General features: G+C 47.2%; 1 protein-coding gene across 4 annotated transcripts in view; it reads left to right on the top strand.

Moving 5' to 3' along the window:
- Positions 1-17,088, top strand: part of Tnrc6c (trinucleotide repeat containing adaptor 6C) — a 105,968-nt gene that overhangs the window by 53,644 nt on the left and 35,236 nt on the right. For all 4 annotated transcript variants that reach the window (XM_029484058.2, XM_029484060.2, XM_029484059.2 and 1 more), the window contains exons 4-5: positions 273-599; positions 8,344-10,944. In XM_029484058.2, the coding sequence (XP_029339918.1) occupies positions 273-599; positions 8,344-10,944 (2,928 nt within the window). The remainder of the gene's footprint in view (positions 1-272; positions 600-8,343; positions 10,945-17,088) is intronic.

The following is a 17,088-nucleotide window of genomic DNA, read 5'->3' as shown; positions in this document are numbered from 1 at the left end:
CGCAGACACACTTGTTCCACACATCTGGGACAGCACTGCAGTGTTTCAGGTAAGGTCTCCATAAATGCTCACTCTGTCGTGCCATAACAGAGTGTGCAGAGGACTGTTGTTTGTGTAGACTCCACACAGAAGGTCATGCCCACACTCACTCAGGCAGTCAGTATACAGACAGACTAAACAAGCAGTGCCTCCTCGGGTTGCTGTGCATATTTTATTTGCATTTTAAGGTGTTACTGAAGCTTTGGGTCATTTTTCCTTTTGGGTCTTTTCAGTGCCAGAACTTACTAAGACCTGTTCAAGCCAGCCCCAACCTGCCGGTACCAGTCCCAGTACTTCCACCAGCACTATTTCTAGCGGCAGCAATGGCAAACGTGCATCTGCCTGTGGCCAGCAGCCAGCTGCATCCCGTTACCTGCCTCGGGAGGTGCCTCCACGCTTTCGCCAGCAAGAACAGAAGCAGCTGTTAAAGAGAGGCCAGCCATTGCCCACAGGGGGTCTGACCAGTGTGAACTCAGCACAGGCTGCTGGACCTGCAGGGGCCAGTCCTCCTCCCCTCCCTGGAGCTGGGGCACAGCAACATCCCAGCAAGCTCCAACAAGGTAAGGACCATGAAGATTGGGACTTGTTTGGTGTTAGGGATAGGACTGGGACCTTGTGATTGCTAGGCAGGTGCATGGCCATTACGCTGTCCCCTCAATCCTGAGGCTTTCTTTCCATGTGCCTCTGTTACCCACTACTCAGACTGAAATGAGAGGAATTTTTGTGTCTTACCTAGAGTTTGAGGCTAGCCTTTGCACCATAGTGGGACCTTGTCTTGAAAAATCTATAGATATATAGGTTCACACATACACACAGACTGGGCAGGAAGCACATCTAGATACTTGCATGGTCACCATAGAACACAAACACGCACACACGAGTTATATAGAGTATAACTCTTATGGATAAAAAAAAAAAGTCTGAAAATTCAGTCAGTCTATATAATGAGTTAAATGAGAAGTTGCTCTCAGCTCCCAGACAGCTTCATTTTACCTTCTCTTCTCCCTCCAGTGTCTGGCAGTGCTGCCTGCTGAGTGTTACTATCACCTCGCTGACCCAGCAGCCCCCTCAGACACTGCCATAGTCCTAATGTGCAAATTCAGTTTTCTTTCTACCACAGCTATGTCTGGTCAACACTTGTTGTCTGTGTGGCCTCAGAGGTGACAGTACTTAGTTTTCCCTAGAGGTCCGTGTGAAGGGCTGCCCTCCACTGCCTGTATTTGGAGATTCCTGTGTCTGTCCCCCATCACTCCTTTTGGATCTGTAATATGTCTGTCTGCTGGGTATATCAGAGTCTCACCTCTCAGCTGAGTTGAGAGGCTGGGGAATGTCCAAGCTTGCAGTGTGTGATTGACTAGGTGGGGTGGAAGTCTCTACTGCTTCTGCCACCTCTAGCCCTGCATCTTCATCTGAAAGGAGAGGTCTGCTCTCCAGAATGCAGTCCCTTTCCTTCCCAACTCAACTACTGTCCCACAGAGGTTGAGTTGTGCATGGTGGGCACTGCTTGAATGACAGTGCTATAGAAACCACAGTCGTCTAAGTGAGCAGCTACTGTCCTTCCAGACCACAGCTGCCATGGGACCCGAGCCAAGTCGCTTACAGTCCTATCAGGTAAAAAGGGTCCTCCTTTTCATGTTGTGTCACCTTGCCTGTCACAGGCATTCTGAAAAAGGAAAAGTCACAAGTGTGTAGTGTGGTACTGTGGAGGCCAGGGTGTCTAGTTAGGCAGCTCTTCACCTCTCCTGCTGTGGACACTAGTCTGCCACGCCATGCAGTCGTATGTTCTACCTGTGATTTGTATGCAGTGTACAGTGGCTTACTTTCTGCTGTCCTCCTAGAGTTGACTGTGTAGGAGCTTCTCCTTTTCATGTTTCAAATGCTTTACTAAAACCAAACCTAGGTCCAGTTCTGTTAGTGCATTTCTGCCGCCCCACTTCTTATCAAAGCTCTAACAGCTTGTTCCCTGATAGGCCAACACAACAATAGTCAGAGTGTTGATGGGGGTACTTTGTTACCATTTGTAGATCTAAAGGCCAAGTACTAATTCTTCAGTCCTCTCCAGACTCAGAAACCACCACGGGCAACTGGTGAGCCTGTGGAGCAGAACAGAGTGTGTGAATACATGCAGACCGTCAGTAGCTCCCTGAAGCTAGCTGCAGCAAGTGTGGGAATGGCCGCTTCCGTGGGCTCCTGCTAGTGGATGGCCTCTGTTCCATAGCGCTAGAACTGACAGGCAAAGGGACTTGATCATGGCCTCTTTGAAGCAGTCATGACCTGTCATGTGTTTCCTGATGGTCAGAACAGCCTGACTGTGCATCTCTGTTGTTTGTATTTGTTTGCTTTGCTGTTTTTACTTTCAGTGTTGGGAATGGAACCCCCAACCTTGTGTGGACTAAGTGAACATTCTTCCATTCTTCCCCAGGCCAGGGAAGCCCATGGCTGAGAACCAGTTATATATGTGCTAGGCCATGGGTCTCTGGAGCACAAACCTCAGGTTCTGTCCTCCCCCTCTGTGTTGATTCAGTATAGATGATATGTTGTCACGTGAAACTTACTGATGTCAACACAGCCCGTGTTGTAGGATGACCCGATACTTGTGTATAAAAGTAAGTTCTGGGCAGGAATGCCAGTGCGTGCTTTTAATTCTAGCTCTGTGTCAGAGTTAGAGACAGGTGAGCCTCTGTGAGTTCAAGACCAGCCTGCTTCTATCTAACAAGTTCCAGTCGGGGCTTAATAGTAGAACCCAGTCTGAAAACTAATAATTATTACTATCATCCCTGGATATTTGTAATGTTTAATAGCATGAGATGGCAATGAAACGTCGTCAGTTTAAAGCAGAAACAGACTTTGATAGTGATCTCCCAATTCAAAGGTCTATTTTCAAACATCAAACTTACAATAGTTAATTCTATGCCTGCAGTTTATATATAACTTTGTGGGTAATTTACCTCATGGAAACTGGGCTCTCAAAGAAGTGTGCCCAATGACAAGTGACAGAAGCCTAAAATGCCCAGGAAGCAACTGAGGGGAGACCTCCTGGCAGCCTAAGCCAGAGCCATGGGTATAGAAAAGGTAGGCTTACTAAACGGAAGACATGGGCTACAAGCCCTTACCTGGACAGGGTGGGTTCTGTGAGGGCCTCTGCTCCTCCGCAGGTGTGGTGAGAGGTGGAATGGTTTTCCAGCCACAGTCTAGATGCTCATGTACAGGTGTGCTGCTGCTGAGTGGGACCTTGGCTTTCTCACAGAAGATGCCAACAGGAAGTTAATGGGGAGAAGAGCTTCTTTAACCAACTGGAGGAAAACCTACCCTGCCCTGATGACATGGATATATCTGTGCATACACAGAGGAGCTCACACAGTGTGCTCATTTCTGAAGAAGCTTTCTCTGTCGTGTTGTCTTCTCTACAGACTGTGACATCGCAAGGGTTCAGGGAAACGCCAGCTTGAAGCTCTTGACTTCTCTTTTTTTCTATTTTCTCTCCTTCCCTCCTTTCTTTTCTTTTTATCAGGGTATCTTTGTGTAGCCCTGGCTGTCCTGGAACTCACTCTACAGACAAGGATGAACTCAAACTCAGAGATCCACCTACCCCTGCCTCCCAAGTGCTGGGATTAAAGGTGTGCACCAGCACCACCCAACTAGAATTTTTTTCTTTTTTTTTTTTTTTTAAAGATTTATTTATTAGTATATGTAAGTACACTGTAGCTGTTTTCAGACACACCAGAAGAGGGCATCAGATTTCATTACGGATGGTTGTGAGACACCATGTGGTTGCTGGGATTTGAACTCAGGACCTTCAGAAGAGCAGTCGGCGTTCTTAACCACTGAGCCATCTCACCAGCCCGAAATTTTTTTTAAATTTCTTTTAACATTTTTTTTTCTTCTGCCTAAATGTGTTGTATTTGTGTCTACTTTGTACATTTATAAACAGAAGCTCTGACTAGTGTGTGCTTCTTACACCCTTTTTGGATTGAAGCAGGAAAATAATTAAGAAAGTGGACTTATGCCAGTTTACATATAGACCTTGCATAGAATATTACATTGCTGGTCTGCAGGTGTTGAGGGGTTGTGTAGAGGAAGGCAAGGAGGAGTGTAAAACAAAGGGGAAATACCAGATATTTTGCATTCAGCCAATAGGAAATATGCCATTATTATTTTGGCTAGCTTTCAAAAAATAGAAAGGGGATGGGGAGAGGTGGCTCTGGTATGAATTGTCACTGGGTCCTGAAGTAAAATGTTTTTGAGAATTGAGAGAATTTAGTATCAGCTATGGTTAGATCATGAAAGCTTAAAGGACCTGCCCATGGATGCTCCCACTTCAGCTGGAATGGGATGGGTGGACCAGTGCCCGAAGTGGCAAAACTCTGTCCAGGTCTACGCCAGGCTGCTTGGGAATAAAGCTGGCAGCTACACAAGAGTTGGCTGACATGTTACCGTCAGAGCCTGGTTGCCAAGGGCCATCTTTTCCACAGGGCTGCAGCTATTTCCTCTCCCTAAAGCAGGAAAGAAATAGACCCTGAGCCTGAAGCAGCTGCTTCTCCCAGCCATAGTGGCAGGCAGCTCTCAGCTGCAGTGCTGCACTGAGCAAAGCCATGACCATGGTGCTGCCTACCTACCATGCTGCCAGACACTCCAGGCAGGCACACCTTCCCTACATTATCCCCTTATTGTCTACTTATACTCTCAACCTTGACACATCGTCTCTTGTACAGAAACACGACGACAGATTATTCTTTTAGAGACATTATCGTTTACAGCAAATTTTTCTGTGTTCCACATTGCTGGTTGTCTGGGCTGTAGCAGCTGACAGATGAGATGGGAGAGATTCTGCCCTCCGTTGGAGGAATTTAGAACACAAATTACTTTCTCCCTTGAATATTTTTAAATTAATTTATTTTTTATTAGATATTTTCTTTATATACATTTCAAATGCTATCCCGAAAGTTCCCTATACCCTCCCTCCGCCCTGCTCCCCTACCCACCCACTCCCGTTTCTTGGCCCTGGCATTCCCCTGTACTGGGGCATATAAAGTTTGCAATACCAAGGGGCCTCTCTTCCCAGTGATGGCCGACTAGGCCATCGTCTGCTACATATGCAGCTAGAGACACGAGCTCTGGGAGTACTGATTAGTTCATATTGTTGTTCCACCTTTAGGATTGCAGACCCCTTCAGCTCCTTGGGTGCTTTCTCTAGCTCCTCCATTGGGGGCCCTGTGTTCCATCTTATAGATGACTGTGAGCATCCACTTCTGTATTTGCCAGGCACTGGCATAGCCTCATACGAGACAGCTATACCAGGGTCCCTTCAGCAAAATCTTGATGGCATACGCAATGGTGCCTGGGTTTGGTGGCTGATTATGTCTCCCTTGGATTTTTATATGAAGTCAATTTTACGTGTGGTAGAGAGGGAGGGTCTCAAGAGATAAAGACAGCTATGCTCTTTACCCTGACCCAAAAACCAGAGGCAAGGAATCTGTGCTCACAGTAAATATTAAGGGACACACATGGTCAAAACCACCAGGGACTGCTTTCTCCAATTTGTGGTTTGTCATTCAGTTAAAAGACCTGTGGTGGTGAAGAACAAACTCCTTGCTGTTTGTGTGAGTGCCAATAAAAGCATTCAACACAGAGTCCTAACTTTCCTGACAAGTCACTGCCTGACCAGGATGTGGCTTATGCTTTTGGGAGGTCTGTGTTATCCTCTGGCTGGGGAGATCGCTCAGCAGCTAAGAGCACTGACTGCTCTTCCAGAGTTCAATTCCCAGCACCACATGGTGGCTCACAACCATCTGTAATGGAATCTGATGCCCTCTTTTGGTGTGTGTCTGAAGATAGCTACAGTGTACTGGTATAAATAATAATAAACAATATTTTTTAAAAAGAGAAAATTTTATCCTCATAGGGTAACATGAGTATTTAAACATCACGAGGAAAGCTTTTTTTCCCTTCTTGCTGTGATTCAATCCTTTTTTTAATTATTTTTATTTTTTTTATTTTTTGTTTTTTTGAGACATGGTTTCTCTGTGTAGCCCTGGCTGTCCTGGAACTCACTCTGTAGACCAGGCTGGCCTCGAACTCAGAAATCCGCCTGCCTCTGCCTCCCAAGTGTAAAGGTGTTCACCACCACTGCCCGCTAATTTAATCCTTTTTGATTTAGTCACTTAAGACAGTTATGTTGCTTAGATTTTTATAGAGGCTACTATTTATAGAACATATAAGCCATTTAAGCAGGAGAAAGAGTATTTAGCATTTCACTTGAACCTCATTTATCTTCCCTTTTTTAGGGGAGTTGCACTGATGTGTGGTAACTAGCAGGAGAGTCTTGTTTTGAAGCATGAGTTTTGGTTCCTCACTACTTAGGAGTCCCAGACTTCAGCTGGTCACCCCACTTCCCTCACCTTCTCTTCCCTGTGTGCACAGTGGGCCAGGTTTGTTTGTGAGCCTCACTAAGCTTAGGCTCATACTGTGGTCAGCACCAACCTTTGAACATAGAGAGCTTCGTTTCCTGCCTATCCCCCAGCTATGTTAGTTTTTATGTCATGCAACAAAGCTGTGTAACTATTTTCAAAGGTTGATATTGAACACAATATGTTCCTTCTGATGACTGTGATAGTTTATCTTCAAGTGGTCTTGACTTTCCCTGAGCTCCATCCAAATTAGGAGAGTGGGGAGCTGGAGAGGTGGCTCAGAGGTTAAGAGCACTGGCTGCTCTTCCAGAGGACCCAGGTTCAATTCCTAGCACCCACATGGCAGCTCACAACTGTTTATAACTCCAGTTCCAGAGGATCTGATACCCTCACACAGGCATATATGTAGGTCTAATAACAAATGTAGATATAAAAATTAAAACATTAGAGTATATCAGTCAGGGTCCTCCAGAGGGGCAGACTTAGAGTGGGAATTATGTGGGGTTTGTTATATGCTAATCCAGCAGTGGCTGTCTACCAATGGAAGGTCTGATATTCCAGCAGTGATTCAGTCCACGAGGCTGGATGTCTTAGCAAAAGACGTAGGCTCCACTGCCAGTGAAGGCACGGACTTTCCAGCTGAAATGAGCAGGCTGATAGCAAGCTTGCTTCTTTGTCCTTATAGAGGCTGCCTGCCAGGGTGTGGCCCAAACCAAAGGTGGATCCTCCCATCTCAAAAGATCCAGGTTAAAAATGTGTCTTCCCACTTCACATGATTTAATTCAGAAAAAATATCCCTCCCAGATGTAAACAAGTTGACAATGAGGAATATCCTTCCCAGGTACTCACTTGTCAACTGAACACACAGTTCCATCTCAGCAGATGGTATTGTAACGGGAATAGAACCCGTAGGCATCTATCTGGGCTTGTGGCTTCAGGACCTGCTTGGGTCCGATCATATATATGCTGTGTTCATTTGATTGGATTGTTGCTGTATACACCCTAGTTTATAAGTTGGAGGGTTTGGTAATACTCGGCTCATGATGGAAAGTTCAAGTTGCATGATAACTTGGTGTCCCATTGATTGTCAAATGATCAATTTTCACTAGCAAGCCAAGAGCTGTCTTTCAAAGAGAGAATAGTTGTCTGCAGCTAAAGGTTGGTCCTTGCTCCTAAATCCCAAAGGTCTCTTATGTGAGTCATCTGTAGGCCTGCTAAACACCCAAACAACATCCCTGTCTACCACTGAGACCTCAGGCACCATCGGCTCTGCAGGATCATATGGTCCAAGTGGTAGAGCAGCCTGCATAGCAGCCTGGACCTGTTGAGAAGTCTTCTCCTGTTCCAGGCTCCACACAAAGCTAGCACCTTCCCAAGTCACTGGGTCTACAGACCTGAGTAACACACCCAAGTGAGTAGATGTGCTGTCTCCAGAATCCAGACAGGCCCATTAAACACTTCTAAGTGCAGTAACTCATCCTTGACTTTAGAAGAAATGGTACACATGCCCCACACCATTAGATTCCTAAGAATTTCACCAAGGTAGATTTTTGAATGTTGGTTGCTGTCTCCTGCACAGCAGGAGCTAGTCCAGTCATCTTGTTAACATCAAGGAAACATGCGGGGTTTTAAGGGGTTGGTTGGTTGGTTGGTTGGTTGGTGGTTTTTGTTGTTGCTGTTTTGTAGTCCTGGGATGGAACCCAGGAACTTAGATGTGCTGGGCAGATGTTCTACCACTAAGCCACACCCACAGCCCCTTATGCTTTTTATGCATTTTTCAATGAGAATTGAGAACTTAAGATAAAAAGCTAGTTTTCTCCCCAAAACTAGTTCTTAGTTGATTCATTGACAGATGGGAGGAGAATCTAATTTTGAGTTTTGTTTCATCTTTTTCCAGATCTTGGTCACAGTGGATTGGTAGATCATTATGAAAATTCCCACTGGGGACAGCATCCCTCTTACAGAAGTGAAGCCAACTGCAGCTGGGATAAAGTGATAATAGACAGGACTGAGCCGGAGGTGTGGCCGTCCATCCCAGTAACTGAGACGGAATCTGCCTCAGAATGTCCTACCGACACTGACTCTGCCTCCAACTGTGGCTCAGAGAACAGTAGCATGGCTACAGGGAGTGCCCAGAGCAGCTTCCCGGGCCACCTGAAGAAGACAAACAGCAGTCATGGCACCAATGGCGCACTCGTCCAAAGCCCTTCTAACCAGAGTGCCCTTGGGGCAGGAGGAACCAATGGGAACGGGGGCGTGGCCAGAGTGTGGGGTGTAGCCACAAGCTCCAGCTCTGGCCTGGCTCACTGCTCTGTTGGTGGTGGAGATGGAAAAATGGACAACATGATTGGAGATGGGAGAAGTCAGAACTGTTGGGGTGCTTCTAACTCCAATGCGGGCATTAATCTCAACCTTAATCCGAATGCCAACCCAGCTGCCTGGCCTGTACTCGGGCATGAAGGAACTGTGGCAACAGGCAACCCTTCCAGTATTTGCAGTCCAGTCAGTGCCATAGGTCAGAATATGGGCAGCCAGAATGGGAACCCAGTGGGCACCCTAGGTGCCTGGGGAAACTTGCTGCCCCAAGAGAGCACAGAACCGCAGACATCCACTTCTCAGAATGTGTCTTTCAGCGTACAACCTCAGAACCTTAACACTGACGGACCAAATAACACTAACCCCATGAACTCTTCACCAAACCCTATCAATGCAATGCAGACAAACGGACTGCCAAACTGGGGCATGGCTGTTGGTATGGGGGCCATCATCCCACCCCACCTGCAAGGCCTTCCTGGTGCTAACGGATCATCAGTCTCTCAAGGCAGTGGGAGTGGTGGGGAAGGAATGGGCAGTTCTGTGTGGGGACTGTCCCCTGGTAACCCTGCCACAGGAAGTACCAACTGTGGGTTCAGTCAAGGGAATGGAGACACTGTGAACTCAGCATTAAGTGCTAAGCAGAACGGATCCAGCAGTGCTGTGCAGAAGGAAGGGAATGGAGGGAATGCCTGGGACTCAGGGCCTCCTGCAGGGCCTGGCATCCTGGCCTGGGGTAGGGGCAGTGGCACCAATGGCATTGGTAATATCCATTCAGGAGCTTGGGGCCATCCCAGCCGAAGTTCTTCTAATGGTGTGAATGGGGAGTGGGGGAAGCCCCCAAACCAGCATTCCAGTAGTGACATCAGTGGGAAAGGGTCAACAGGGTGGGACAGTGCTAGTGCTGCCAGCCAGACCCCTGCCCTGCAGCCTGGCAGTGAACATATGAACTCATGGGCCAAAGCCACATCTTCTGGAACTACAGCAAGTGAAGGAAGCAGTGATGGGTCCGGCAATCACAATGAAGGAAGCACTGGGAGGGAAGGAGCAGGAGAGGGCCGGAGGCGAGACAAAGGGGTTCTAGACCAAGGGCACATCCAGTTGCCAAGGAATGACCTTGACCCAAGAGTTCTGTCTAACAGTGGTTGGGGACAGACTCCTGTAAAGCAAAACACTGCCTGGGAATTTGAAGAGTCCCCTAGGTCTGAAAGGAAAAATGACAATGGGACAGAGGCCTGGGGTAGTATAGCTACTCAGCCTTCAAACTCAGGGGGGAAGACTGATGGGTCCATCATGAACAGTACAAATACCTCTTCAGTATCGGGGTGGGTCAGCTCACCACCTGCCGCCGTGCCAGCAAACACAAGCTGGGGAGACAGCAACAACAAAGCGCCAAGTGGCCCAGGAGTTTGGGGGGACTCAATAAGCTCTACTGCTGTTAACAATGCTGCTGCCACCAAGAGTGGCCATGCTTGGAGTGGGACTGTAAACCAAGAGGACAAATCACCCACCTGGGGTGAGCCTCAGAAGCCCAAATCCCAAAACTGGGGAGATGGACAAAGAGCAAACCCAGCCTGGAGCGCAGGAGCAGGAGACTGGGCAGATTCATCATCTGTCCTTGGACATCTAGGGGATGGAAAGAAAAATGGATCTGGATGGGATGCTGATGGTAATAGGTCAGGGTCTGGTTGGAATGATGCCACGAGATGTGGGACCAGTGGCTGGGGCAGTGGCACAAATGCTAAGGTGAATCCAGGTACAAACTGGGGGGAGTCTCTCAAGCCTGGTCCCCAGCAGAACTGGGCTCATAAGCCCCAAGACAGCAATGTGAGTAACTGGGGAGGAGCTGCTTCTGTTAAGCAGACAGGGACAGGGTGGATTGGGGGGCCACTGCCAGTCAAGCAGAAGGACGGCAGTGAGGCGACTGGCTGGGAGGAGCCTTCCCCACCCTCCATCCGACGCAAAATGGAAATTGATGATGGTACCTCAGCTTGGGGGGACCCAAGCACCTACAACAATAAAACTGTAAACATGTGGGACAGAAACAATCCAGTCATCCAGAGCAGTACCACAGCCCCTGCCACCCCCACGACCCCCACCTCGAGCAGCACCACACACCGGGCCGAGACGCCGCCTCCACACCAGGCTGGCACTCAGCTGAATCGGTCACCACTGCTCGGGCCAGGTATGCTGGGGGCCCTCTGGTCATACCATTGGTGTGTACTCCGTGCCTGTGTAAATTCTTGGACTGAAACTCTCATAGCAAATGACTAAGTGGTGTAGCTGGTTTCCAAGGGAGGAAACAAAGCAAATTTTCTAGTTTTCCAGGGACAAGAAGTGCTGGGTGGTGTGCTCGGTACTGCCAGGGCTCCAGCCATGGTGTCCTTTTCATCATGCTTCCAACAGTGAGAAGCTAATTTTAATTTTGTTTTGAACTTAAGTTTTACTGTGTTGGACGGACCCTTTGGGCAATTGTCATTCTTTTATAGCAGCAACTCTGAAGCCTTTCTGCCATGTGGCTATAGTTTTTGTCTGCTTACATCACTTGGTAATGGTTCTGTGCATCTCCTTGGCCTTTGCCCAGTTGATGAAGCTTGACTTGATCGTAGACACTACCCAGTCAAGTACAAGCAAGCTCTTTCTTCTGCCCTGCACTGTGCACACGGTCTGGGTCTGCCCATGCCATACTGCATGTGGCCTTTGCATGACGCCCAGCACTGGTGAGGAAAGAAGCCTGGGACACCTCCTGTTATTGTGTGTTCTTTTGCAAGATGTCTTCATTGCTAGATAAAACAAGTTTTCTGCCCTGGCTTTTCTTAAATTGCCTTGGCACTTGATGAGCTAGGCTACCAGGCCCAGAGAATCTGATGAATCTACAGCAAAGCTGTTCCACTCATAGCTTAAAGTCCCGCCCTGAAAATGGAACAGTCTATAAAACATGAGAGTCATTATACAAGTTGTATTTTTATTTCAGTTGCAAGTCAAATGCAAAATCGGACTGACGTATGTTTGGATTCTGTGCTCTGTAAAAATAGAAAAGAAGATGCTGGCATGATCCAGCTGGAGCCACGGGAAGCTTAAGTAGCTGTGAGAGACCAGGCCTGTGTTAAAGCACGGGTGACACAGGTGGAATGCAGGTACAAAGTGCTGTGTTCCAAGCACAGAGTAAGCCTGACTCTTGAGAACTGTACTCACCAATGGCAGCACTTATGTGTCCAATGTACAGCATAACTCTATTCTGAAGTCAGATAAAAGCAAGGAACTAGAGGAAGCTTCAAGAGACCTGACCCACAGACTGACTTCCTGGCCTCCTGCTCTTCCTTAGCCAGGCCGCAAACCAGCCTTGTCTGTATAGTAGCACTTAGAACTCTGTCCTTGAGGCAGTATTGCAGAACTTGAGCAGTGACTGAGGTCACTGTGTCTGTGTACCCATTGGCAGGAGCTCTCCTCACAAGACAGCAGCTTCCTGCAGTTGCACTTCCTGGTGGGCTTAGTGGTCGTCCTGGAAGCACTAAGCTTATAGATGATGTGCAGGAGCTGAAGGCCCTGCTGTAACTACGTGCCATGCTGTGCGCTGAGCAGAAACTGCAGCCCCTTATCCCACTTAGCTGCACTCTGAGCCCTGTCCCATGTGCCTCTAGGATCAGGCTTAAAGTCAGGTTGCTTCTTGGTAAAGCTACTCTGTCCTGAAGACTGCTTTTCCATGTGTGTCACTGAGTCCCAGATGTAGAGCCCTGCTTGTGGTTTTAGCTTTTCCTTCCTGTTTTGTGTGCTGAGAGGCTTGATGGGGTAATTCTTTATAAAAGTTTTGGGGAGTATGTGTGTAGTGTGCTTATGTGTGTATGTATGTTCACATGTGTGTGAACATGAGAGGAAGCAGCTGTACATGTATATTATTACTTGTAGAGGTCAGAGGTTGATATTAGGCATCTTAGGTCACGTTCCGCCTTGTATACTGAGACTCAAGTAGTCCACCTAGATAACTTGCTCCATGGATCTCTTCTCCAGCTCCTGAGCACTGGGAATGCAGGAGCCTAGAGTGTAGTCCTCTTGTTTATATGGCAGCCACTTTACCTCCTGGCCTATCTCTCCAAGATTCTCCTGAGTTTAAATGTACCGTAAAAGACAAGAGGAGGAAGTCCTCCCACCTAGACATCTTAAGGTTTCTTCATAGTCATTCTGAGCCCAGTGTGCAGGAGAGTGTCACTTCTACTAGTGGCCTTAGTAGAGGCTCAGAGGGGCTGTTAGAGTAGGGGGTGAGTGCTAGTTGACTGCCACATGTAAACTGGCTTCTGTGGCCTTGAGATAGCTTAACAGGGAAAGGTACATGCCACCAAGCCTTCCCATGCATTTGGTTCCTGGGACCTACATGGTGGACGGGGAGAACTGACACCTACAAGTTGTTCCCTGACATGCACTAGTCTTCTCTCCTCAAAAATAGGAATTGTAAATTTTTTTAAAACAAATGTAAAGATGTTGACTTAAAATACTATTGTGGTCAGTCAGCCTTCTGCGCAAGAGCAGAGTGGACAGTCAGCAGCAACCTTGCTCCATACCATCTTCTGCTCCCATTCCATGATGTATGCAGGGGACAGTTGGGAAGAGCAGGTAGGAATTATTAAGTAATTGGACATCATGAAGAAGGTCTTACAGCAATAAGCAAGCTGCAAAGAGGCGCAAGGGCAAGTGAGACTTTTGTAGGCATCTGGACAGTGTCTAGAGGCCCCGTGAACCATGAAACAGTTCTGAGCGGCGCTTGAAGGCTTAGGCTTTAAACTAGTCATTCTGACTCAAAAAAACGTCTGCACAGGGAAGCCTGTGATGGCGGTCTTGGGGGATAGCCTCAGGGTGAAGGTGGCACTTAAAAGGAACAGTGCCTGGGAAAGCAAACAAGTGGCTCAGAGTTGGGGGACTCGATTCTGGTGGATGGGTGCCGCAGATCCTCTGGGCCGCTTTGTCTGCGTGGAACGGGTCTCTAGTTGCGGGTGGGCAAAGCATCGGATGAATTGACAAACAGATGCACACAGGAGAGGTGTTGGATCTGAATGTAATGTCAAATTGTCATTCATCTGACGCTTTGCCCACCCGAGACTAGAGACCCGTTTCACGCAGACAAAGGGGCCCAGAGGGTCTGTGGCAGATGGGGATGACACCAAAGTATACACATGAAAGTTGAGATCTCAGCATAGTTCTCTGAAGAGACCACTGTGAGAAAGTAACTGAATAAGAAATTATGGTCAACAAAAAAATTACTTGGAGGCTAGAGAGGGTAGGTGTGCTGAGCTACAGCTCCGTGAACAAGTGCTTTGTTAGCGTGCTGAAGGCCCTTGGGTTCAGTTCCCAGCCCTAGAAAGAGAATCCCTGAAGTTTATAAGCTAATTAAAAACATTTAAAAGCTAATAGAAAGGGGCATATAGAGAGACGGATCCAAATAGGAAGGCCCTCTGTTTATCATTTGAGTGACCCACACTCCAGCCTGTAGGTGGGGTAAAGGACAAGTACTCAGGCCATTAGTGGTCAAGAGCTTGAGGGCACCAACACTCTCCATGAAGGGGAGAGAAGGTGTGAGAGCAGAGATGTAAAGTCTGACTGCCCAAAAGGCTACCTGGCAATGACATACCAAATAATGAGTAAAATCGTCCCTGGCCTTTAGGTCCCATATAGATCCTACAGGACAGGGAGGGAGGATGACGAGCCCAGGGAGGCTGTGCATGGTTAAGGGTCAAGCCTGGGCACTGAACAGCTCCTGGGCTCTGATTGTAAGATTGAGCAGCTGGGGTGGGAGGAGTGTCCTTTGTGTGTGCATTTGCACGGCACTATCCCACACGTGCTCCCCTGGTGCCTCAGTGCACCCTCTAGTATCACTTGCCACCTAGAGATTCAGGGTGGATCTGTCTTAGGCTCTTTGTCCTGGATAAAAGTTCTAAGTTACAGATTGTACCCAGACCCACAGATGTTGCCAGTTGGTACATATTTTTTGTGAATCAGCCTTTTTAGTGAAAAAACAATGTTCTGTTAGAAGCCTGAAAGGTAGGACACAATGACATCGTGTGGCAGCATCCCACCAGAGTGAATGAAGGGCTGTGCTCCCAGTCACATACTTGCACTAGCCCAGAGGGCCCCGGCACTGGAACTAGCCAAAAGGTCTGGGCCGACTTCCTTCTACTGAACTCAATTATATTAACTGTCTGCTGCCTCAGCATCTGAACATCTAGTTCCTGGTTTGATTATGTGTAGGTTTATGTCTACGTATGGGTGTGTGCTCATGTGAATACAAGTGCGCTCAAAGGCTCAATGTCAAAAGACATTGGATTGGAGAAGTTTCAGACGAGTTGTAAGGTACTTAGTATGGGTGCTGGGAACTGAGCTCAGGTCCTCTGGAAGAACTTCAAGAGCTCTCAACTGCTGAACCGTCTTTGTAACTGATAAATGACTGTTGCTAAGCACTCCAATCTGAAGGACTTGAAAGAATGAAGAAAATGAGGAGGAAAGGTAACTGGGGTGGGGGATTTAAAAAAAAAGCTAGGCATAGTAGTGCATAATACCTTTAATCCCAGCACTCAAAAGGCAGAGACGGGTAGATTTCTGTGAGTTCAAGGCCAACCTGATTTATATAGTGAGGTCTAGGAAAGCCAGAGGAAGCGGAATTTGAATATTAAAACTCAGCGTATGGAGTATATGGTATAATGCACATCCTTGCAATCTTAGCCCTCAGGAGGCAAAGGCAGAAAGATCAGAAGTTTGAAGCCACCCTAGACTATGCAGTAAGTTCTAGGCCAGCCAGAACTGGATGTGAGAAACTGGTTAAACAATAATGGGGGCTGGAGAGATGGCTCAGTGGTTACAAGCACCAACTGCTCTTCCAAAGGTCCTGAGTTCAAATCCCAGCAACCACATGGTGGCTCACAACCATCTGTAATGAGATCTGATGCCCTCTTCTGGTGCATCTGAAGACAGCTACGGTGTACTTAGATATAATAAATAATTCTAAAAGAAAAGAAAAAAACAATAATGATACAGCATAGCAGAAGAAAGGCCAGTACTAGGTCTCTGCATTGTGATCTGTATATGGTAAAAATGGGAAGTACTTTGAGAAGAGTTAGTACTTTAAAATGCCACCACAAGCTGGAGGTGCTACCTCATGGCTTTAATCCCAGGGGTCGGGAGGCAGAGGCAGGAGAATCTCAGACTTTGGAGGAAACCTGGTCCACACAGCAAGCTCCAGGACAGCCAGAGTTATATCGTAAGAGCCTATCTCAAAAGAGAGGGGAGGGGGTACCACCATGGCCCTCATAGCATGAAGTAGTCCCATCATATATGCACATGTATGCATTCAGGTGTAAGTGTGTGCACATGTGTATGGAGACTGGAGGGGAACACCTCTAAGAGGTGGTGACCCATGGGACTGGAGCTTACCGGTTTGACTAGATTGGATCTTCCCGTCTTTTCAGTACTGGGGTTATAAGAGCTCACTGTGAACTGTATTTTATGAAAGCACACATGACTACCAAATTTAAAAGCAGAAAGGTGTACTATTGACTATTTCTTCTAAATGCAAAATTTGGCTTCCCAGACCCTGTGTCCCTGCCTTCAGCTTCTGGAGTCTGCATATTCTTAAAGGTATAGCAGTATCATAGAAGCTTCTGTGAATTTAGATACCAGTAACAAAGACAATGTTTTTCCTATCTGGTAGGCCCAAGAAACGGCCAAGTTCAGTGTATGGTATAGCAGGCTGGATCAGACAGGCTGAAGCACAGGCGTAGGCTTTTCATGACTCCACTCAGATCCTTCATTCCAGCAAAAGCATCCATCACTTTTAGTGTTTAACCATGTTTTTGCTGTTAATAAAACTTGGTATTTTGTAGGAATTCTGCTTTTCTTTGACCTGTGCTGGTTTTATGTAATTTCTATTTATGTCAGAAAATATGGCTTCTCCATGAACATAATTTTGTGTGTTCAGTCTTACAGGGGTAAATGATACAAAACAATTTTGCCCAGTTCTTAAATTGATAATAAGTTTCCGGGAGTCTATTTAAAACCCATGTGTGTTAGGAAATTCTTTCTAGTTTGGCTAATGGCTTGTTTGGACCTGACCCAGCCTCACTTTGGGGTTAGAACAGTGGTAATAGCCTGAAGAAATGTCCCTGTACCTGTCATCAGATTCGCAACTGCTGTGGAGCTCTAACAGGCTATGCTGACACAGGATACAAAGTCACAACTCTGTGCTACACTTGACAGTGTTTCCTCCTGATTGCTGATTGTGAATCAGGCTGTCTGGCAGAACCTGAAGCTATTACATCATCTTGCAGCCAAGCTGCTATTTTGACCT

The sequence above is a fragment of the Mus caroli genome, unplaced genomic scaffold, assembly GCF_978045245.1.
Source record: "Mus caroli unplaced genomic scaffold, Mus_caroli_1 scaffold_13, whole genome shotgun sequence".
Taxonomy (NCBI): domain Eukaryota; kingdom Metazoa; phylum Chordata; class Mammalia; order Rodentia; family Muridae; genus Mus; species Mus caroli.
This window is presented reverse-complemented; position numbering and strand designations above follow the sequence as displayed.